Below are 23919 nucleotides of genomic sequence, written 5' to 3' on the forward strand. Positions count from 1 at the left end.
AAGTCTAGGTATACCACATCCACCGCTTCTCCCTTATCCACAAGACTCGTTACCCTATCAAAGAAAGCTATCAGATTAGTTTGACATGATTTGTTCTTTACAAATCTATGCTGGCTATTCCCTATCACCTTACCACCTTCCAAGTGTTTGCAGATGGTTTCCTTAATTACTTGCTCCATTATCTTCCCTGGCACGAAAGTTAAACTAACTGGTCTGTAGTTTCCTCGGTTGTTTTTATTTCCCTTTTTGTAGATGGGCACTATGTTTGCCCTTTTCCAGTCTTCTGGAATCTCTCCTGTCTCCCATGATTTTCCAGAGATAATAGCTAGAGGCTCAGATACCTCCTCTGTTAGCTCCTTGAAATACCGCTACTTGTTGCAGGTGGATTAATTATGTCAATGGGAGAGCTCTCTCCAGTCAACATAGAGTGACTATGCTAGAGATCTTATGGTAGTGCAGCTGCATCAGTACAGCTCCACCACTATAAGCTCTCTAGTGTAGACAAAGCGTTAGACTGACGTCCCCCATGATCACACAGCTTTTTTCTTGCATGTTGTAGATAAGATGCTTAAGGAACTGGTCAACCTGTTCCCTAGTTTGAGTAGTGGTTTGTAGCAGACACCGACTAGTATCCCATCCTGAACTTTTTCTAAGCATTCAAGAGCAGTTTCTTCTGAGTTGTTTCACTAAGGCCTTGTCTACATTACACAGGTCAACATAAGGCAGCTTATGTTGACCTAATTATGTCACTATGCACACTACAGCCTTGTCCAGCCGATGTAAGTGCCCTACTACACTGACATAGTAAATCCACCTCCACGAGAGGCACAGAGCTCATGTTGGTGTAGTTATGGCGACACTGTCTGTGTAGACACTGCCTTACTTACATCAGCTGTTGGCTGTCTTGTCAATTCCATGGCTCCATGCTGCCCCCAGCTCCCTTCTCCCAGACAGGCTCAGGCCTGGAGGCTCCTGATCAGGGAGTCAAGAAGCCTCTGTGACTGCCCCGCCCCCATTTCCAGCTGGGAGTAGAGAGCTGAGTATCCAGGGGACAGCTGGTCTCCCTGTGGGGAGATGTGTGGAGCTGAGCGCCCTGGCTCTCAGCCCCCCACAGTGCCCCTCTTCAGTCGGTTGAAGTGTTCCTGGCGAGGATGCACAGCACTGACAGGAGGGAAGTGTGGACATCAGCCACGGGCTGTAAGTCGACCTAACATAGCTCAACTTAGGTCTGTAGTGTAGACATGCCCTTAGAAACAGGTAGGGTTATTTTTGACAAGAGTGCTCCTGCCTCTCTCCTTTATCCCCACTCAATCTTTCCTGAATACATTATAATAATTGATTGTAATATTCTAAACATGACTCATCCCACCAGTTTACAGTACTACCACTTATACCAAATTTACGCTCATAAATGGGCAATTCCAATGATTAGTGTAGGTTTCTAGAATTGGCACATAATCAATTAAAGAATTTCTTCTTTTCATGGCCTTTGGTGTCTTGATTCATTTTGTTCTCAACATCATGATTTTGTGCTAAGTGAGTGCTTATTTGTTCCCTCTTTTCACACACTTCCTCTCAGACTACTGTAGCCAGTCTGTCCCTGAGAAGACTGGTTCCTGTTCTACTGAAATGCAGGCCATACAAACTGTACAGCCCCTTCTCCCTGTGGAAGGTGGACTAATACTCCACAAAGCCAAGCCCCTTTCCCTTACACCACTTACCTAGTCAGTGATGCACTTTCTTTGCTCATTGAGAAGGAATGATCTCCTTCCCTGAAGTCATCTATAAGCTGTGAGATACCTGGCAATGCAGTGTCTTTAGTGTTGATATACACCATCACCAGTGAATCCATACCCTTTGATTTCAGAAGCCTATCAAATCTTATGGCAGGTCTACACTATGGGGTTAAGTCGACCTAAGTTATGCAACTTAATAACATAGCTGGAGTCGACGTAGCTTAGGTCGACTTACTGCGATGTCTACACCACGACTTATCTTATGCTTCTCATTTCTGGTGGAGTACCAGAGTCGATGAAAGAGCGATCTGTGATCAATTTAGCGGGTCTTCACTTGACCCACTAAATTGAGCCCCGGTGGATTGATCACCGTAGCGTTGATTCACCATAAGTGTAGACATGCTGTTAGAGTGATGACTCATAGCCTTGGTTCAGGGAAGATAGCACATCATCCTGTTGTCCATCTGTTTTTTGCAGAATGTTCTTCCCGTTCTTGTTAGTATGGAATCCCCAACAAGAAGCGCCTGTTTTCCTTGAACAGTTGAAGGTCTTTGAGGGCAAGTAATCGAATTGAAAATAGTTTCTTTTTAACTAACCTCTATTAGTTATACTCTTCACAGTTACTTGCAACAATAGGTGAGACATTTAGGAAGAAGGGTTTTTTTTTTTTTTTCCAAGTTGGTGTTCCTTTATCAGAGCACGGATCATTTAATCTAATGGTAGAGTATCATTTTCTGATGGCTTTTGCTTTTAAATGATTAGGCTTAACAGGAGCAGGTAAGGGGTGTATATTTTTCAGGGTGTTATACAAACATTAAATGGTCCAAAATAAATGCACTGTTTGTGGAAATATTGTGTAACTAGTGTCCACCGCTCCCCAAGGGCCAAGTGTTATGAAGTTATGCAGTGAGGTATTTTCTCTTTTGATTGTATGGGGGACACCTTCGTTGCTTCTGCTCAATAGTGCTGCCTGGTGGTACTTAGGCCACTCTGATTAGCTGCTCATTAATGTCTCTGCCTGGACTGTCACTTAACTGAAAGCCATCAAATTATCACAGTATTTTCTGTAGTACAAGAAAGAACATTAGTATTCCCCTTTGCTAGGTTTTTTTCCTTCCCAGTGAACCAAATAATGCTAAAAAACTGGTTTAGGACCTCTCCTTCCTGAAAATATACAGGGTGTTGAATGAGGGTCCAGATGACATGTTAATTATAAACATGAAGTGTGTGTATGTCTTTTTAAAAAAAGAGTGAAAGAAGAATTGGCTAGACCACTCCCAAGCCTCTCATTCACATGGGGGTGGGGGGAGATTTATTTATTGAGGCCTGCCCTAAATCTCACACTGTTTGGGGGAGGTTAAACTCCTTCTGTCAGACCCCCCCCCAAGTCTCCCTCATCGGGGAGATGGAGAGCTCCAGGAGGGAGACTTCCTCAGGCAGTTTCTGAGTCTGGGAGATGGGGGAGGGTTGCTCTGTATGCTCAGGGAGCATCCCCATATCTCATGACTTCCACCCAGCAGCTGGAGAGCCCTCTGCCCCTTTAGTTCCCCTCCCACTAGCAGCTGGAAAACTCTGTCCTGCCCCATAACTGTTTCCAGCATAAACTGGCCCCTGGACTGGTCTAGCAGTTGATGCTGCTGGGGGAACAGGGAAAAGCCTCTTGGGCTCCTGCCTCAGCTGAATCTGATTTGCTGTTGTGCTATTGCTACGTGACCGCCCTCTCCATGGGCTCAAAAGGGGCTCGGCTGCATTTCATGCAGAGGAAGGTCCCTCAGCACTTGGGCTTAGGGTTACCACCTGCTCGGTATTTGACCAGCCTGGCCCTTTTTTTATGGATGTGCCAGTTGCCACAATAATAATTTAATCTGCTGGGTTTTTTATATAGGTCCAAAAATTTGCATTATCACAATACACCAGGATATCTAATGTTAAAAGTTTCTGTATCTAGCTAAAGCTGCTGTTTTCCCATTTCCACACTTTAAGTGGTAACAGATCAAAACTGTTCAAAATACAGCAGCTGTCTACCCACCAATGAGCAAGCACACCGTGCACATGTGCGAGAGGGTTTGAGTCACGCAAGCGTGAGGAGATGTTATCAATCTTATCTATATGTGTTATCTCTCCATAGGTGGCTGTTGAAGGGGGGGGAGTTGCAGTCTTGCCTTGTGGTTGCAGCAGGCTTGCCTTGTGGGGCGGGTTAGGGTTGCCAGGTGACCGGTTGAAAAGGGACCCTGGTAGCTTTGGTCAGCACCGCTGACCAGGTTACTAAAACTCCAGTCGGCGGTGCAGCAGGAGTAAGGCAGGCTTCCTGCCTGCCCTGGCTTCGCACGGCTCCTAGGTGCAGGGGAGGCCATGGGGGCTCCATGCGCTGCCCCCATGCTAAGCGCTGGCTCCTCAGCTCCCATTGGTAAGGAACTGCAGCCAATGGCTGCAGGGGCAGCACTCAGGGCAGGGGCAGTGTGTAGAGCCTCCTTGGCCCCTCCACCTAGGAGCCAGACGGGTTGGTTGCTTCTGGGAGCTGCCTGGCTAGAGCCCACACCCTGCATCCTCTCCCCAGCCCAAAGCCGACTCCTGCACCCCAAGCCCCTCCTCAGAGCCCACACACCCCAAGCCCAGTGAAGTGAGTGAAGGCTGGGGAGACCGAGGGAGGGAAGATGAACTAAGTGGGGGGCAGAACCTCAGAGAAGGGGCGGTTCGGGCGGGGCAAGGGTGTTTGATTTTGTGCGATTAGAAGGCTGACAGCCCTAGGGGCTCCATTTTTTATTTTTTGCATTTCAAAGGTGGTAACCCTATTCAGGCCTCCTGTGCCTTACGCTCTCTTCAGGGGTCTGGCTCCAGCTCTCCGGCCCCCCGTGCCATGTACTCCCTTCCTTCAGCAGTCTGGCTCGCTCCCGCCGCCCTTTGTGTGACCGCCGGCGAGTAGCGCCTGCCCACGGCGTCTCAGGGCTCGAGGTAACCGCCAGATGTTTGGCCGCAGGAGGCTTCACTTAACGGAGTCCCCCACCAGGGGCCGCTGTACACGTGTCCCGGCGCTCCCAGGGCGGGTAAGGTGCTATTTCTCCCCCACCCTCCCCAACTCGTGGCGCAGGTTCCCTACAGCTCCCGCCGCCGAGGCGGCTCATGTTCCAATCCCCGGCTGGCGCCACGCGGGGCAGGGAACGCTCCCGCTCACCCTGCGCGGGGCAGGGAACGTTCCGCTCGCGCGGCCCGGGTACGTTGGAGACCGTTGGCCACTCGTGGGGCCCCAGGTTGGGGTTAGTGTCACGCGCGGGCTTTGCCCGTGGTGACGTCACCGGCCGCGCTCTACTCTCACTCAGTCGGCGTTTCCCGACCGCGTGCAGCAGTTTGAGCTCAGCCCAGCGGTTCCACCCAGTCAGTTAGTGGCCAGCAGTAGTAGCGGCGGTAGTGAGCTCCCGTTAGCGACGCCTCTTACGCCCCGCCCTGCCCCATGTTCGGACCTGATAAGCAGTCGGGGCAGCCGAAGCTGGACTGCGGTGGCAGGTTCGGGAATATGGCGTCTGTGGGGGAATTTAACTCGTTCAGCGCTAGCATCCCGGCCACCAAGGTGGAGCTGTCTGTGTCCTGCAGGTAAGCGAGCGGGGTTAGACGGTGCGGGGCACCCGCGGGTGCTGCCTTGCGTGGCGTGTCGGGTGTGAAAGCCCCAGCTCCCCCTCTGCTGCCCTAGGAGGATGGGATTGGGGCGGGGGGGACGTGTCTGATCCAGCCCCCTTGTGGTTTCTCGGGCTGGGGTGTGCGCTCCACTCTCCCTGTGATGAGCTGTGGGGGCGGAGGGTCCCGACCCTTCCCCCGTGGGGTGGGGAGGGCAGGACGGGGACTTGGGGAGCAGGCGGAGTGAAATCCCTGAGCGCTGCGGACCGTACAAAGGAGAGTTGGTTTCGGTTCCTTTTCGCAAGTGCTTTCTGGGGAGACTTGGCTCATCCGCTTCGTCTGGGAATGTTCCAGCTGGGAGAAGTTGGTAAATCCTCATGCAGAGGGCTGGGTATTCAGACACCAAAATCTAGTAACAGGCTCCTTCCCTTCCTGGGAACCTCCGATTGGCTCTGGTGTTACAGGCTACGCAGGGAGTGTTGGCAAATACATAGAGAAATAGTAGATGGGGGATTCCCCGTACCAAAACGGTGTGGCAGCCTGGGCTACCGCCCCAGATTATTTCCTCATGGGAGGGCTGCGTGTGATGCAGGTGTCTTTATTTAGATCGGTTCCAAACCTTTCGCTGGAGGAGAGAGAGAGGCAGACTGGAGTTGGGTTTCTGTGGTCAAGGAGCATTTCCTCAATCTGGCTGACACTTCTCCTCAGACCTGTCCCCAGGTCTCATGCGATGCGGAGAGGAGGGACAACCCCTGTCAAGACACTGTTTAAAAGAACCTTGTAAAACTGTTTCAAAACCTTAACAGTCCAGTCGCACACTCCGTCCATCCTTGACTATGATGTTGATGGTAACTAAAAAAACAACAACCCCTAACTAATGATATTTCAATTGCTCATCAAAATGTACTCGACCTGGGTGCGTGTGGGCAAGTAGAATGTTCTAAGTTGGGCAAAGATTTTTTCCCCCTCTAAGGATGAAGAATTTTTGCTTTGTGTGCTATGAGACCCTCTCCCTAGTATTTAGAAATCTCCTTAAAACTGCCTAATCGACTGTAGAACAGCAACAGCCGTAGCTGGTGTATTTGGCAGCTTTAATTGTTGTTTCCTGTTGGGAAACGAAACAGTCTGCTGAGCCATTGCCAGTGACATACTGTACTACTAAAATGTCCCGGGCTGTATCCTCTCTGTTGCTTCAGAGGTGCCGAGGTTACCACTGCCACTCCTTCAGCGGTTTACAAAACAGAACGGCTGCTCCTAAACTCCCTTCCCCAAAGTAAACCTCGTAGCTGTTTTGATAAGGGGAACATGTCGAAACAAGGATAAATCAATGAGAAGCACAATAATCCTCGCCTTCCTAATGGCTAGGCAGATGAAAAGCTAACACGCCCCTTCCTCTCTTCCCCCCCCCCCCAACAAAACGTGCTTGTTTATTATTAGGTTGTCCATTTCCTCCACCAATATTTTTGTTTAAGTTGCCTATTGCCTCTTTTCTTAATCTAAAATTACAAGGTGTCTTGGAAGGGGATGGCCTTCTTGTTAATTTTTTGTACAGCACTGTATAAACTGATTAGGTTCCCTAGCCACTGTCTGTAATACAAATAATAAAAAAGGCTGATGTCCTCCACTTTCTATGTAGAAGAGGGATGAACTTATTTAATAGGGGTTGGTTTGAAGACTGTAAATATTCTTCCTTTTGGGATGGAGTTTTTTGTATATTGAAATTGTCACAGTTTGTGATGCCTCGGAATATTGAATTTCTAGAAGTCACCATAGAGTTTCTAAATAGCACCCAAAGGGAAACTGGACACCACACAAGGCATGTTATTGTTTAGAGAAAAACAGGCTCTAGGGTTCAGGAGCTTTAGTTTTAGGGTTGGGTTTTGTAAGTAAATGCTATGATATCTGTCATTTTGTGGTATTTTATACTTTTTTACTCTTTTGTGTGTAATAAGGGAACACCTCTTTAATTCAGATTGCTGGTTTACTTTTTTATATTTTATTTCAGATTTTCGGTCCTATAACTTGGCAATAAATAAAACAGTATTATTATGAAACTTGAGTGTTGAAGAAAATAGTACTGATATAAAACAGTATAGCCAAATCTAGCTGATTGAGATATACTAGTGGGTTTTTTTTTTTTTTTAATAAGTCAGTCAAGAAGTTATTTAAATACTATAACTCACTTAATAGGATTGGCTAAAATATGGGTGTTCATGTCTCTGTACATGCCGTAGCTAGACAAAGGAAAACAAAACATTCCAAGGGTTCACGCAACAGAAAGAAAAATAAGGTTGTTCAAACAAAACTGGCTTCTCATTTGACTATTCACTCCTCCCAGCTCCTCCTCCTCTTCATTCCTGTGTTAGGTCTTACTTGTCAAATGTTAATGTCTAAATATCTGGAAATTCCCTAAGGGAATTTCCTTTATAATGCACGTGGTAAACTGCACTTTTTTTGATTGGCAGCAGCAACATGTATTAGTATCAAAATGGAAAATGAATGACTTTAGGAAAGACACTAATGAATAACACATGATTATGACTCATCTGTGTACACATTTATTGGCTAAAACCCCAAAAGAAATAGCATTCTAATACAAATATGCAATATGGACAGAAGAATAAACTGTGCCAGATACAGCAATAAATGCTTCAGTTCAGAAATTGCTAATTACATTTGTTTTAGAAAATGTCTGCCTTCATTTATACTGTAGTACAATATCTTAAATTATATAATTTATATAATTTCATACTTCCTTATAATCTAGTGCTAATACTGGTTCTAATACTGATTATCAGCTAATAGAGCATTAGTTTGTGCTGATCTGTTCCTAGATTCCAGCTACTTTTTCCACTTCCTTTTTGGATGTCTATAGGAACCATACAACACTAGTCTATTTATCATTTGCTCACTGGTGCAACTGGGCTGTCAATGGACGCAATATGGTCTACTAGTTACATTAATAGATAGGGAGTCAAGCAACATGGGGTCTCTTCCTGACTTCACCAATCATTCACTCTGTGACCTGTGGAAGTCACTTGGCGCTTAAGTTTCCCCATCAGTAAATTGGAGTTAATAATAAAACTATGTTCACACACAAATGAAAGTAGTATTTCTGACCTCAGGAGATTAAAAAATGAGTTAGACCACTCAAGAAACCACAAACCATGTGATTTTTTTCCCCCTCCCTCCCCCCCGAAATCTTTATTTTTTTAAAGAAGATTATAGTGTGTGTGTGTGGCTTTTTTTTTTTTTCTTTCTGATCTGTCTTTTGATTTTTGAATTCCCTCTGCCTATCACACGCATGTGTGACAATTGGTGTTGCTCACTGTCCCAAATTTATTTGGTAAGGTGATTTTTGGCCCTGGCTGCAGGAGTAAGTTTGCTAGGTATCCAGTTTTCCACTGGAACAGCTGGTCGAAAAGGGACCCTGGTGGCTCCAGTCAGCACGGCTGACCAGGCTGTTAAAGTCCAGTTGGTGTGAGGCTGGCAGGCTCCCAACCCGGCTCTGCACAGCTCCCCTTGGCCCCAGCCCGGAGCCCCCTCCTGCACCTGGAACTCCTCATCCCTGATCCCACCTCAGAGCCAGCACCCTCAGCTGGAGCCCTCACCCTCCTGCATCCCAACCCCGTGCCCCAGCCCGGAGCCCCTTCCCACACTCTGAACCCATCAGTCCCACCACTCAGCCCGGAGCCCCTCCTGCACCCTGAACCCTTCATTCCAGAGCCCATACCCCCGCCTGGAGCACCCTCCCTTATCCTGAACCCTTCATTTCAGGCTCCACCCCGGAGCCCATACCCACTCCCATACCCTAACCCCCTGCATCAGCCCAGATCCCCTTCCTGAACCCGTAATTTCTGGCTCCACCCCGGAGCCTGCCCTCCCAGCTGGAGCCCTTACCGGAACCCCAACCCACTGCCTAAGCCTGGTGAAAATGAGTGAGTGAAAGTGGGGGAGAGTGAAGGTTGGGGGAGGGGGATGGAGTGAGCGGGGGGCGGGACCTCGGGGAAGGGGCAGGGTAAGGGTGTTCCGTTTTGTGTGATTAGAAAGTTGGCAACTCTACGCAGGAGCTCTCACCCCTACATCTGTCTGTCCCCGGTCCAGCGATTAATCCTGCCTCTCCTTCCCCCAGTTCCTGCATCAGTTCTGCTCATTTGTAGCCCCAATGTCCATAAGTTCTGCCTCCTAGCCTCTCCATCAATTCAACGTCCCACCCCATCAGTTCTGCCCTCTACCTCATTTCTGCTCTTCCTGGGGTTTTTCACTTCCCTCTCCTAGGCCTGGGAGTGGGGACTACAGCCGGGTCCCCTTCTCCCCCTTCCAGGCTGGGGCGATGGGGAGGATTAGCTCCAGAGGCTCTGCACCCCTTTATTCTGTTCCCAAGCTGCATGTTGCAGTGAGTGTGGGGAGGACCAGAGGAGCTGTCAGAACTATAAAGGGAAGGGTAATAGCCCTCCTGTGTACAATACTATAAAATCCCTCCTGGCCAGAGACTTCAAAATCCTTTTCCCTGTAAAGGGTTAAGAAGCTCAGGTAACCTGGTGGACACCTGACCCAAAGGACCAATAAGGGGACAAGATACTTTCAAATCTTGGTGGGGGGAAGGCTTTTGTTTGTGCTCTTTGTTTTGGTGGAGTTCGCTCTTGGGACTAAGAGGGACCAGACATCAATCCAGGCTCTCCAAATCTTTCTGAACAAGTCTCTCATATTTCAAACTTGTAAGTAAACAGCCAGGCAAGGCGTGTTAGTTTTATCTTTGTTTTCTCAACTTGTAAATGTACCTTTTACTAGGGTGTTTACCTCTGTTTGCTGTAATTTTGAACCTAAAGCTAGGAGGGGGTCCTCTGGGCTCTTTAAATTTGATTACCCTGTAAAGTTATTTTCCATCCTGATTTTACAGAGATGATTTTTACCTTTTTCTTTAATTAAAAGCCTTCTTTAGGAACCTGATTGATTTCTCCTTGTTTTAAGATCCAAGGGTTTGGATCTGTTTTCACCAGGGAATTGGTGAAGAGTCTCTCAAGACTACCCAGGGAAGGGAATTAGCATATTGGGAGTGGTGGCAGTGGACCAGATCTAAGCTGGTAGTTAAGCTTAGAAGTTTTCATGCAGGCCCCTGCATCTGTACCCTAAAGTTCAGAGTGGGGAAGGAGACTTTACATGATGGCAGGGGTGGGATCATTTTAAACCAAAAGCCAGTAAGATAGCTCTATATAAAAATATATATATATATATATATATTCTCCTTTCTAGCTGCTTGGAAAGCAGAGCTGAAGGTAGATGCATATCCTATCTATCCTTGCCTGAATGCAGAGGTGTTGAGTTTTTTTAACGAGGGTCTTTGTTAAGAGAAGGGCTCAAGCCTCTCTACCTCTCGGGGATAGCTAGTTAGAAAGTCTCTATTACCTAAGCAGCCTGAGCTGAGTGCATCCCACTTTCAGTGAACTGCAGAGGGGTGTGTCCCAGCACAAAAATACAGGAAAATGACTACCAGTGAAGCAGCTAACAAACTAGAACTGGCCAGACTAGAAGCAGAAGAAAATGAAAGGAAACATCAGAGACTGCTCCAATTAAAAAAACTCAAGAAAGAAGCTGATGAGAGAGCTATGGAGGAGAGAGAAAGAGGAAGCATGAACTGGAATTAGCAAGGGCTAGGCAGAATAATCCAGACAGCTCTAGCAACCCCTCTCCAGGTACCGCTTTCCATCCCAGAAAATTCCCCACCTACAAGGCAGGCGATGATACTGAGGCCTTCTTAGAAAATTTTGAAAGGGCCTGCCTTGGGTACAGCATCACTACAGACCAGTACATGGTAGAGCTGAGGCCGCAGCTCAGTGGACCCTTAGCAGAGGTGGCAGCTGAAATGCCTAAGGAACACATGAACGGTTATGAACTTTTTAAAAACAAGGCCAGAATCAGAATGGGACTAACACCTGAACATGCCCGTCGGCGGATCAGAGCCCTAAGGTGGAACCCAGACGTGTCATTTACCCGACATGCCTACCACATTGGGAAAAATTGGGAGGGCTGGATATCAGGAGCAAATGTTAAATCTACAGAAGAGTTGCCCTTCCTAATGCAAATGGAGCAGTTTTTAGAGGGTGTTCCTGAGGAAATAGAAAGGTACATCTTAGATGGGAAGCCCAAAACTGTAACCGAGGCGGGGGAGATTGGAGCCAAATGGGTGGAGGTGACAGAAAAGAAAAAAAACTAGTAGCAGTTGGAGCGAATATCAGAAGGGGCAACCCGAAACAAAACCTGACCACCGGGGACAACCCACGGCCCCACCTACATCTCAAGGGAACCCCAGATGCCCTTCTCACCCCACCACACCAGTCTCCACCAACCAACATCGCCCCGGTGATACCTTAGCAGGGCGATGTTTTAAATGTAATGAACTGGGACATATAAAGGCCCACTGTCCCAAGCACCGCAACTGATTACAGTTCATTACACCCCAATCACACCAAAGATCCCCAGGCCCAGATGCCTCTCTCATACCCTCGGAGGAAGGGAAACCTTAAGAGTGGCCGAAAAGAAGGTTATCGCGTGGAGGGACACTGGGGCACAAGTGTCGACTATCCACCAATCCCTAGTGGACCCCAAACTCATCAACCCGGAGGCTCCGGTGACAATTCAACCCTTCATGTCACACTCTGTAAGCTTGCCTACAGCCAAGTTACATGTCCAGTACAAGGGCTGGTCAGGAATGTGGACCTTTGCAGTCTATGACAATTATCCTATCCCCATGCTGCTGGGGGAAGACTTGGCCAACCATGTGAAGCTAGCCAAGAGGGTGGGAATAGTCACCTGCAGCCAGGCTAAGCAAGCTTTCACCCTCCCCATCCCTGTTCCTGTGCTGTCCACCAGGGCCCCGTCTGTGTTACCAGAGACCCAGACAAAGGTGGTGGAACCAGATCCCCTGCCAACGACTGCAACAGCCGTAGTGGATCCAATCCCAGAGACCCAGCCAAAGCCACATTGGAAGTGGTGGCAGCGGACCAAATCTAAGCTGGTAGTTAAGCTTAGAAGTTTTCATGCAGGCATCCACATCTGTACCCTAAAGTTCAGAGTATGGAAGGAGCCTTGACAGGAGCCATCCCCACTGTTCCAGGAGGGGATGAGGGACTGGAGCCGAACTGAACTTCTGAGTGTTCCTCCCCCACTCTCCTTTCCCCCTCCTTTCTCAGCTGTTTTTGCTGGTGGTGAGAGGGAGTGTGTGTGGGGGTAAGAGCTCTTTCTGTAGCAGCTCCGATTGGTTGTTCTGCCCCATGAAGTGGACAGGTGGGGCAGGCAGCCAATTGGAGGACTTTTTTTTTTTTTTTTTCCCTCCTGAGGCAGCACTCAAATATGTCAGATGACTGGAGTGTCTTGCTTCATCATAAGACTTGCTACAGCCCTGGTGAAATCCAGACACTTGTGGATAAACTGGCTCATCTCTTGGCATTGATTTTGCAATTATTTCTTTTTTTGTCTACAGTATTTCATCTAATTTTTATGGATATAAAATGTGAGCATAGGCATAGTCTTACAATTGTTGGAGGAGCAAGAAGTAAAAATATTTTTTTCTATTATTGATTTGCATTATCATAATGCATAGCCTAGGAGCCCTCTGTATTTGTGAAGTGCCTAGTAAAACAGGGTCTTGGTCCATGACAACTATTCAGTGTCAAATAATTAGGGAAAGGACCAGAGTTTCTGTGAACCTAATAGAGCACAGTATATCTGTGGATTTCTAATCCATGGAGACTCTGGAAGTCTGCAGGTGCTGGCAGGGGGATCTATTCAGAAGCACCAAAACAATTGTGCTTTTAACTTTAGATACTGACTTCCATAGTTTTAAATACTTGGGGTTTTTTAGTGATGTGTTTAATGTTTGTGTTGGGATTAAATGTGATCTATAAGTAACTTATAGATGGGTGGATTTATTTAGTTGTGATGTTACATATATTAAGAAGAACTTGTTTGTGGTGCATTTCCATTTGTGAGATATGGTGCATCTGGTGTATAGCTGATGAACTGCATTGAAAAGTCATGTCTAGCGAGGTACGGGGGCAGGAGGTGAGGATGACATCGTTGACCTACTCTACATAAGGGAGTGCACCACCTCAACAGTCTCAGTTCCTTTGCTACTGTCACAGAGAGCAAATGGAACTCATCTTTTTTACCTCAGGCTAGCTCTTCCCTTAATCTGATTTTAATACTTTCTTGTAAACGTGAGTTGAGTAATATAGGATAGTTTAGTATAGAGCCTTCCCTTGTCCTGGGAGCCATTGAGCGCTCACCAAGACTTCATGGGACCCAGAGCTTTATGAGGGTTTCAACAGGTACACCTCCCTCAGGGTTCCATGTTATTCCCACTGCCTTCAGCGAGAGAGTGTCTTATGGCAGCTGGATGCATAGGCCCTGACTCCGTGGGTGCTCTGGGGCTGAAGCACCCACAGGAAAAAATGGTAGCCCCCCTATCAGAACCTCCCCCTCTCCCCAACTCCTCCTGCCCCCCAGTAGGCCCTGCCGATCAGTGCGTCCCACTCCCTCCCAGCACCTACCACGGATCAGCTGTTTCACGGCATCAGGAGCTGCTGAGGGGGAGGAGCGAGGGCACAGCATGCTAGGGGAAGGGGGCGGAGCGGGGGTGGGGGCTTGGGGGAAGGAGTGAAGTGGGGGTGGGGCCTGGGCAGAGCCGGGGGGGGGGACACCCCCCAGCAGCTTAGAAACTTGATGCCTATGGCTGGATGTTAACTCCTGGGTACTGCCAGCCCTTCAGTCATAAACACTCTCCTCTGAATTTACGCCAGGCCTCAGTTTGCCTTGCAAGTTAACACTAAGTGCACCCAGTTCCGAAGTTCCATATAAGTGTCCCTCTGTAGTATCTAGCCGTGATCCACTGGACACTCACAGAAATTACCAGATAAGCCGTCCCCAAAGGAACACAAGCTTGTTCGATTCAGCTGAGTATAATCTCCAATATAACAACACTGCACTGTAATCTGTTTATAGTGAAAACAAATATAAAGTATCAGAGGAGTAGCCCTGTTAGTCTGAATCCACAAAAAGAATGAGGTGTCCGGTAGTACCTTAAAGACTGGCAGTATATTTATGCCAATATCTGTAATTTTCACTCCATGCATCTGAAGAAGTGGGTTTTTACCCATGAAAGCTTATGCCCAAATAAACAAATATAAAGTTTATTAATAGATTAAGATGTATGAGATCGTAAGCAAGGATAGTCAGAACACCAGGTTACAAATAAAACAAAAGGTATAACCTGCTTCTTATAGTCTAAACTTAACTTTAACAGGCTAAGCCCTTGTCTAAAGATGTCTGTCTTGCCCAAATGTGCTTTCAGACAAACCCTCGTTGAGATCCCATTTTCATGAATGTAATTGCACTGTTCAGTTAGTCCCCAGATGCAGGATAAAACAGGTGTCCTTTTGCCTTCCTATTATACCCCAGAGTTGATTGTCTTTGCACCTCAGATAGGTGCTTTGTCTGGCAGAAAACAGGGTGGATTGATTTAAATCAAGGTGATTTTAAATCATGATTCAAATCACCAAGTGGAAATCCTCTATTTCAGCAGTCCGCAAACTTTTGAGGGTTGCGCCCCTGCCTTACCCCTGTCGTGTCCCCACCTCCCGAGCTGGGGCAAAAGGCAGGGCCACGGCTTGGGGGGAGAAGGAGGGATGCGGACTGGGCAGGGCTGTCCCTAGCTATTCTGGGGCTCTACAAAACCCCCCCCTCCGCAGGAGGGGTGTGTGGGGCCCCAGGCCTCCGTAGGGGTGGGTGGGGCTGGCCCCAGGCCTCTGCGGGGTGGGGGGCGGGGCTGGCTTGGGGGATGGGGGGAACTAGCACTTACCTGCGGCGCGACTGGGGCCAGGTCGCTGCATTTCCCACCGCTGGTGAGTGAAGGCCTGAACCTGCTGCACTCCTCAGTGGAATGGGAGTGGGGCTGGGCTGGGGCAGGGGCTGGAGCAGCACACAGCTGCGCAGGGCACCAGGAAATTTGGTGCCCCGAATTTCCTGGTGCCCTATGCAGCTGCGTACTCTGTGTATGAGTAAGTATGGACCGGGGTAAGGAGGCTGAGGCTGGGGCAGCAGCTGGAGGCGGGAGTGGAGCTGCAGCCGGGCTGCGGTGAGGATTGGTGGCCGGGCCCACGGCCAGGTCCGGCTCTGCTCCTGGCTTTGCCCCGGCCTCGTCCTTGAACTGGGAATGGAGCTGAGGCTGGAGGCTAGCACGGGACTGGGAGTGGAATGGTGCAGAGGCTGGGGACAGGGCCAGGAGCTGAGGCCAAGGAGGGGCTGGGTGGTGTTCCCTCCCTGCTCCTGTGAGGCTGGCCTGGGCCCTGCCATGTCCCCCTGGACATTCCTCCACACCCTCCTAGGGGGGCCTACCCCACACTTTGCTCTATTTAAATAATTGATTTTAATCAGTTTTTTTCTAAAGAAAGGTATTTTTTTCTCAGTTGATATAACCATTAAAACAGCTTTAATGGTTGCAGCTAAATAGAACTTTTATACTAGATTTGGTATATCTTTTCTCCATCTAGGAGAGCACACTATAACAATATACATTCATTTAAGTAATTTATTTAGCTTAATTTCAGATTCTTTTAATTGTACCTTTTTAAGCATGTTGGAAAATACAGTAACTCCTCATTAAAGTCATCCCGGTTAACGTTTCGTTGTTACGTTGCTGATCAATTAGAGAACATGCTCGTTTAAGTTGCGCAATGCTCCCTTATAACCTTGTTTGGCAGCCACCTGCTTTGTCCAGTGCTTGCAGGAAGAGCAGCCTGTTGGAGCTAGCTGGTGGGGGCTTTGAACCAGGGTGGACAGGCAGCCCCCCTATCCGCTCCCCTAAGTTCCCTGTGCGGCAGCCGCCCAGCAGGCTACCAATTGCCTGCAGTTCAGCTGTCCCTCCCCCCACTGCCATGTGCTGCTCCTGCCCTCTGCCTTGGAGCTGCTCCCGGGAGCCTCCTGCTTGCTGTGTGGGGGGGTTGGGGGAAGAGAGGAGCTAATGTCAGGGTGTCCCCCTGACCCCCGCTTACTCCTTCTCCATATAGATCAGGGTGGGGACATGACAGGGCTCAGGACGGAGGGAGCTTGCTTGGTGCAGCTGCTGTCTCAACTTCCTGATCTACGTAAAAAGGCAACGTACTTAGAGTGGTGTCAGCGTACTTAAAGGGGCAATGTGCATCTCTCTCTCGCTCAAACAGGGTGTGTTTCTCTCTCTGCCGTGCTGTCTCCCCTCCCTCCATTTGTCCTGCCTTGTAGAGTGTGAGGCTACAGGTATGTCTACACTACCTGCCAGATCGGCGGGCAGCCATTGGTCCAGCAGGTTTCGATTTATCGCATCTAGTCTAGACGTGATAAATCGACCCTCCCGCCCCCCCCCCGAGTGCTCTCCTGTCAACTCCTGTACTCCACCACCTCGAGAGGCACAGGCATAGTCGATGGGGGAGTGGCAGCAGTCGACTCACTGCAGTGAAGACACCGCGGTGAGTAGATCTAAGTACGTCAACTTCAGCTATGTTATTCACGTAGCTGAAGTTGCGTAACTTAGATCAATTTCTCTCCTCTTTTCCCCCCCCCCCCATGTAGACCAGGCCTAGATTAACAACAATGTGTTAAACAATGTGTTAACCCTTGAGGGCTCAGCCGAGTGCTAGTTCATCATTTACAGTAAGGCATTCCCTGGGAAACATCCTACTCTCTTCCATCCTCTAACTCCACCACCTCAAACAAGCTTCACAATCATCATTGCTGTGTACAGTATTAAATTGTTTGTTTAAAACTTATACTGTGTGTGTATATCTATCTATATCTATAGATATGTCTGGTGAAAAAAATTTCCCTGGAACCTAACCCCCCCTATTTACATTCTTCTGGGGAAATTGGATTCACTTAACATCGTTTTGCTTAAAGTCACATTTTTCAGGAACATAACTACAGTGTTAAGCGAGGAGTTACTGTATGTTGCTTATTTACTAGATAATTCACTTTTTGCTCATGCTTTGTGTCCAGCTATATTAGGATGGTAACTGGAACTTAAACACACAACAGCATATGAAATTTATTTTTATTAAACAAAACAACCTTAAATGTTTTAGATACATGGGCTGGAGAGTAAGTTTCTATGATGGGTGGAATCGTAAATACTCCTTATTTGAGAACTGGGCAAATTAGAGTTCAGGTAGGGAATAGCTATACAATAGCCGTTTGAGACCACTTTGGTGGACTCTGTGGATGAATCTGATGAGCTGCATGATGATGATGTCTTCTGGAGTCAGCGGCCAGATCCCAATGCCTGTGGTAACTTTGCCAGTCTCCTGTACACAGTAGAACAGGCCTTGGGTCTCCCCAGGATCAGAGCTTTAATACAGTACATGACCTATTGTGCCATATTTATAAAGCTTAACCTCAAGAAGTTAGATTCTCACCTCCCTGATTTCTTTCAGATTAGAAAGAAAAGCAGCTTTTAACTCAGTTTTTGGTAGAGGTTCATGGATTCAACATATTTTATATGTAAATGTTTTAAGACATTAAGTTTAAATCTTAACATAGTTTATATTGCATTCAGATTTCATTTTAAACAGGTTTTTTAAAAAGGGAAAAAAAAATTAAATTTATAATTTTTTCCAAAAAAAAAAAAAAAAAAAAAATCTTTAAATCATCCATCTAGCAGAGAACTTGTCAGTCAACTCTGCCAGGTTACATAGTTTAAAGCATATTTTTAGTAGGAATACACCACTCCTCACACACCATCCGTACATGCATCTCACAATGATTATGGTGACCAGTGTGTCACCGGCTTTCATTTGATACCTTACAATACAGTACATGATTGCTGTAACGTCCTTCATTATTACGAACCTTCAGCTATAACAACCCTAGTCCCTGGATCCCAACTATAGTACAGTACTCAGGGCCATAATCAGGACCTGGCAAGCAGGGCAGCCGCCAAGGACGCATAGCTGAGGGTGTGGAAAAATGAGTCAGAAAAATGAGGGGGGAAAAGCGGTAGGGGTAGAGCCCTGCAGTGGGGCAATACCATGCACAGGGACGGATTAACCTGTTATGGGCCTGGCGCCAGACATATTTGTGGGCCCCCATGGAGGCAATGGAGCATGGTGTGGGGAGGTCAGTCCCCAGAGCGAGGGGCCAGCCAGAGGCAATGCGGCCTGGCATGGCAAGGGCGGCCCCGCTCTGCCCAGTGCCAAAGCACTATTTACAAACCGGCAGTTGCCAGATGCACAGTGGCCTGCCTGGCCCTGTGCTGCCAGCATGCCCCTTCCCCTCGGGGGCAGGCCCATGCCACACCACATAGCTCCCCACCTCCCAATTAACACCCCCTGACTCCCTGTGGCCATAGCCCCCCCCCCAATCCCCTATGCCCAGCGCCCCCCCCCAGACCTACCCACAAATGCACAGCGCCCTGCACAACACCACCCCTGCCCACAGCCCCACCACAACTGCCCAGGTTCCACCCACAGAACCCCCCATTGCCTAGTGACCCAACACACACATCTTCCCTGCCCCTTCACAGCCCTGCCCTGACCCCCAAGAGACCCACTCCCCCACACCCTGCCTCTTGGTCGCATTCACCAGCCTGCTGGGAGGTGACTGCTGGGCTGAGCCGGCAGCACAGCCAGGGCTGGTCCCAGGGCGGGGAATTGTTCCGGCCCCTTGGGAGTGGCGTGATCAACCGGACTAGATCCTGCCCTGGCCAGGCTCCCTCAAGACACACTTGTCTGGAGGGGCCCAGCCAAGCCCCCCACATTGTCTTCTTGCCCCACTTCCGCCACCTGACCTGAGACTGGCCAGGCTTCTGCACCAGTCCCTGGTGGCTCAGCTCCGGGGAGGCAGGCGGGGCCCCACAGGTGGTAGAAAGCAGAGACTGCCCAAAGCCGGAGGTGCACTGGGGTCCGGCCAGGGGGCTGAGAGGAGCAGGGGGTGGGGCCAGGAGGCAGAGGAGAGACCTCTGCCAGTTGGCGGGCAGGTCGAGAGGAGCAAGTTGTGGGTGGGGGGAGCCAGCGGGGTCTCAGGGCGCAGTGCAAGTGGAGCAGGCCGGGGCCCCTTCTGAGCATAGGCTCGGCTCCATGGAGCCATTGTAAACCCGTCACTGGCTACCTTTACCTCCTCGCTGTTGCTGATGGGCTGCTGCCTTTAGAGCTGGGTGGCCAGAGAGCAGCAGCTGCAGAAGTAAGGTGGCATGATAATGGTATTGCCATAGAAACTGGCAAATTGATGAATTTGTTTAGAACTGAGACTTAAATCAATGTTTGGAGTTTATTTTTTTTTAATTGAAACAAAACTGAAAATTTGTGCATCTAAATTTTTATATTTGACTGTTCCGTTTCAATTTGAGATTTGTGTTATTTTGTATTGTTCTTCAATGAATGAACACAGAATACGGGAGGCATGTAGTATTATTTTATTAATAATTAATTTAGCTAACACCTTTATCCAAGGTGACTTCATTAACTTACTCTAGCAGTTTATCATTTTGTTTTGATTGTTCATTTGCTATAACAACAGTATTGGATCCCAACAGTATTGTCGTAGTACACTATTTGTGTAAAAATATCATGAAAGCAATGTGTTAGGTGTAGTGAGATTGTCAGGCCTGATACGAGTTGCTGATCCAAAATAGTAAACACTTTGCCAGCTGGCACCTCTCTCTCATGCACCTTCTGCCTGGCAATCATACTGGACACTAATGCCCATGTGCAGTGACCTTTTGTGCGGGTGGGACTTGCACAGTAACCGAGCATATGCCTTTCCCTTCCACCACAGGGAGTGAAGGTGTGGAGAGATTTGGAATTCCAGGCTCATCTAGTTTCTCAGTGCCTACAGCTTGATACTCCAGTGGGCCCACTGAGAGTTCTGAAACCAACCACTGTGCTGTGATCCTGTGATACAGGGCCCGAGATGGGATTTTGCTGTTTGAACCTCAGTGCTGTGTTCTATCACTGGCTCAAAATGGTAATGTCCTGTGTCTTGTACTGGGAGTGAATTCTTCACCTTGCTACTCCCACCAATATCCATTCTAGCACCATCAACTCCCTTCAGCATGTATGCCCTCACCAGCATCTATTCCTCACTTGATGCTGATGCAACCTTACCAGCACCAGATCACTCAGATCTGCATGTAGATCCTCTTATATATGCGGACTGGAGCAAGACTCTTTCTGAGGAACCATACAAGTCCCCTTTGGAGGAGCATACAGATTGGTGCTTCATCTACTTCACCTCCTGATGAACAGAGACAGTTTCTTTAGCTACTGGGGAAAATGACAAGTACTTTCGAGCTGCAAATAGGCATTATTGCACTGCAACATATCTCCATTTCTACAATGATCCAGGTCCATGGATCTGACACATGCCTATCGCAATATGTGGTGTACCTCATCCAGTGCACTAAATGCCGCAATATGGCTGAAACCACACCATCACTACTTTCTCAAATGAACCCACAAAGGAAAATGATAAAAATCAAACACCACATCTCCTGTGGGTGAACACTTTTCACAAAGTGATCACTATGTCTGATCTCTCAGTCCTCATCCTCAAAAGGAAACCCACATATCACTTTCAAAAGACAAGCCTGGGAGCTTAAATTCATAAGTTTGGTAGACTTTAAAAATCATGGACTGAATAAAGAACAGGAGTACTTGTGGCACCTTAGAGACTAACAAATTTATTAGAGCATAAGCTTTCGTGGACTACAGCCCACTTGACACCCTGGATTTATGACAGCACTATATTGACGGGAGATATTCTCATGCCAACATAGCCTCTGCTGTTCATTGGGGGTGATTTAATTATGCCAGCAGGACAGCTCTCTCCTGCCAGCATAGACTGGCTACATGGGAGACCTTACAACAGTACAGCTGTGCTGCTGTAAGATCTGTAATGTAGACGTAGCTTGTGTCTCTCAGGGGTGTGGATTTTTCACATCCTTGAGAGATGTAGTTATAGTGAAGTTGGTCTGTAGTATAGACCGGACCTAAGACTGGAGGGGTGTTAACGGGCCACTTAACACATATAGTGAGAGTCCATTTAAAGTGAAGTACTTACACTAAACAATCTGTTCCACCTTGTATTTAGCTGTGACACTGGATAAGTTTCCCAGACCTGAAGAAGAGCTCTGTGAAGCTTGAAAGCTTGTCTCTCACCAACAGAGGTTGGTCCAGTAAAAGATATTACCTCACCCCTCTTGTCTCTCTGTTTTAATATTAACATTTTAAAATGTCTAATCCATTGGCTAGCTGTCTAGCCTTCACAGCCAGTGTACTACCGTAACATGCTGTACCTCAAAATTACACCCTGTAATCGCCATATTCACAATTTTTATATGGTTATGATATACTTTGTACAAAGTATGCCTTGTGAGGTATCATCTGAAAAGTCATAATTTGCTTAACATTGTTGTCCTGTTAAAACTTGTTCCTCAACACTGTATATGGAGTTATGAGATTTTGCTATAGGTTTGTTACTGAAACATATTGTGAGTCTGGGAAATGCCCACTGACTAGTACCTCAGAAGTAATAAAGGCCTTGACTGTCAACTCATGTACACAGAAGATGCAAGCAAGAATTTGCAGTTCATATGAAGGACTGATTGCAGGGGCACATAGGCAATGGAACTGCCTAACCCCTTGACACAGCAAGGATTTTTTCCAGCATGAGGAGGAGTTTTCCCTTTTTATACCCCAACACACAAATTACCTCACTCATCTCATCTCAACACCTGGAAGTAAGATTGTTTGAAAGACAAAGAGTAGCATTATTGAACTGTGGAAGAGAGTCTTAACTGGAAGGTTTTCTGGTTAGTATAAATTGTGAACTGCCTGCAGCATCTGGTGAGGTGAGAAAGTTGCTTGCTTCAGATTTTACTTAGCTTGGTGAAACTTAGGAATTAGATTACGATTTTTATCATTTTATTTCTCTTGTAACCAAATCTAACCTTTTATGCCTGTATCACTTATCACTTAAAAGCTATCTTTAGATAAAAGAACAGAACTAGATTATCTAAACTAATATGTTTTGATTGATGTGTTTGGGGAATCTCTATTCAGGTTAACAAAGGCTGTTACATATTCTTTACCCTTCGATGGAATGATGAACTAATTAATGAGCTTGCACTGCACAGTGAGGGAACTGGACAATACAAGGCACATGTTTCTGGGGTACAGTGCTGCGACTGAGGGATATGGAGGTGTTCCCCTGTATTAGTTCATGAGTGGCTGGGAGAGCATCCATGTAACTTTGCTGGGTGTACCTTTATATGCTAATGGCTGTGTGAGCAGGGCCTGGAGAGGCTGTTTTTCACCAGCAGAGCAGTGTAAGAGGAAACCCTAGTCTGGAGAATTAAAAGGACACAGCTTTTCAAAAGTCCTTGTACCTGGGGCAGTGATTCTCAACCAGGAGTCTGGGGCCCCCTGAGGGGCCATGAGCAGGTTTCAGGGGGGCTGCCAAGCAAGGCCAGCATTAGACTCGCTGGGGCCCAAGGCACAAAGCTGAATCCCAGCGCATGAGGCTGAAGTCTGGGGTCCTGAGCCCTACCACCCAGGGCTGAAGCCAAAGCCAAAGCCTAAGCAATGTAGCTTTGTGCAGGGCCCCAGGCAGTTGCCCTGCTTGCTACCTCCTAATGCTGGCCCCGGCTTTGATATGCAGAAAATCAGTTATTGTGGCACAGGTGGGCCGTGGAGTTTTTATAGCATTTTTATAGCATTTTTGGGCGGGGGGAGACTCCGAAAGGAAAAGGTTGAGACCTCTGTCCTGGGGGATGTCACCACTACCTTTTCTGATGGGGAAACTAGAATCATTATACAGTTGCCCTCTTTCATAGATCCCAAGATCAGAAAGGACCATTTGTAATCTTCTAATCTGACCTTCTGTATACTACAGGCCATAGAACTCAAGGCTGAGTCTGATTCTACGCAATAACAAGGAGGCCCTTAGAAATAATTTTCTAGTTCATGCTCAGTAAGTCCTCTGTCAAAACACAAGGGAAGGATTCTTCCCCTGTTGATCCGTGTTTAGTGAGCAAAGAGTATTAAAGTGTCTAGTCTGAAAATTGACAATGGGGAAAATGGCACCACCATATTTAGCTGATGGTTAATATTTAATGAAATCTGAGATTCTGCAGAAGATGAGGGCTCTCACTTGCTACGAATGAATGGATTTTAAGTCGTGTGTGAGGTTACAGGAGGAAAACTGTAGTCTTCAGAGATGAAGTTACTATGTATTGTTTCTCATTGCTTTTTTCTAAACTCTAAATTTTAGAGTAAACTTGAACAGGCTAAAACAAATGTTACCTTTATACTCTAGGTCAGTTTTTTAATTCGGCCATGCATAATTTATAAATTACCCTTAAACCACATAAAACAATATAGGGATCAGTGATTTTTATTTTATACTTAGCTACAGCAACTGACTGGATTAGTGAATATTAGTCTGATTTAATCAAGTGTGATATCTTCAGGTTTTAGGCTAAATGTGGTATGATGCTAATAGCTGAGCAATTTTGGGAAGTAAGCAGTTTTTATTTTATTGGTTTGACTAAGGT

General features: G+C 47.3%; 1 protein-coding gene across 3 annotated transcripts in view; it reads left to right on the forward strand.

Annotated features, from left to right (window-relative positions):
- The first annotated feature begins 4820 nt into the window (after positions 1-4820).
- Positions 4821-23919, forward strand: part of CPNE8 (copine 8) — a 263816-nt gene continuing 244717 nt past the window's right edge. Inside the window, exon 1 of one of the 3 annotated variants that reach the window (XM_034766934.1) lies at positions 4821-5324. In XM_034766934.1, coding sequence (XP_034622825.1) covers positions 5185-5324 — 140 coding nt within the window. In that variant the 5' untranslated portion in view covers positions 4821-5184. The remainder of the gene's footprint in view (positions 5325-23919) is intronic. The other 2 variants (XM_034766921.1, XM_034766915.1) reach the window with 2 other exon arrangements.

This window comes from Trachemys scripta, chromosome 1, assembly GCF_013100865.1.
Source record: "Trachemys scripta elegans isolate TJP31775 chromosome 1, CAS_Tse_1.0, whole genome shotgun sequence".
NCBI lineage: Eukaryota > Metazoa > Chordata > Testudines > Emydidae > Trachemys > Trachemys scripta.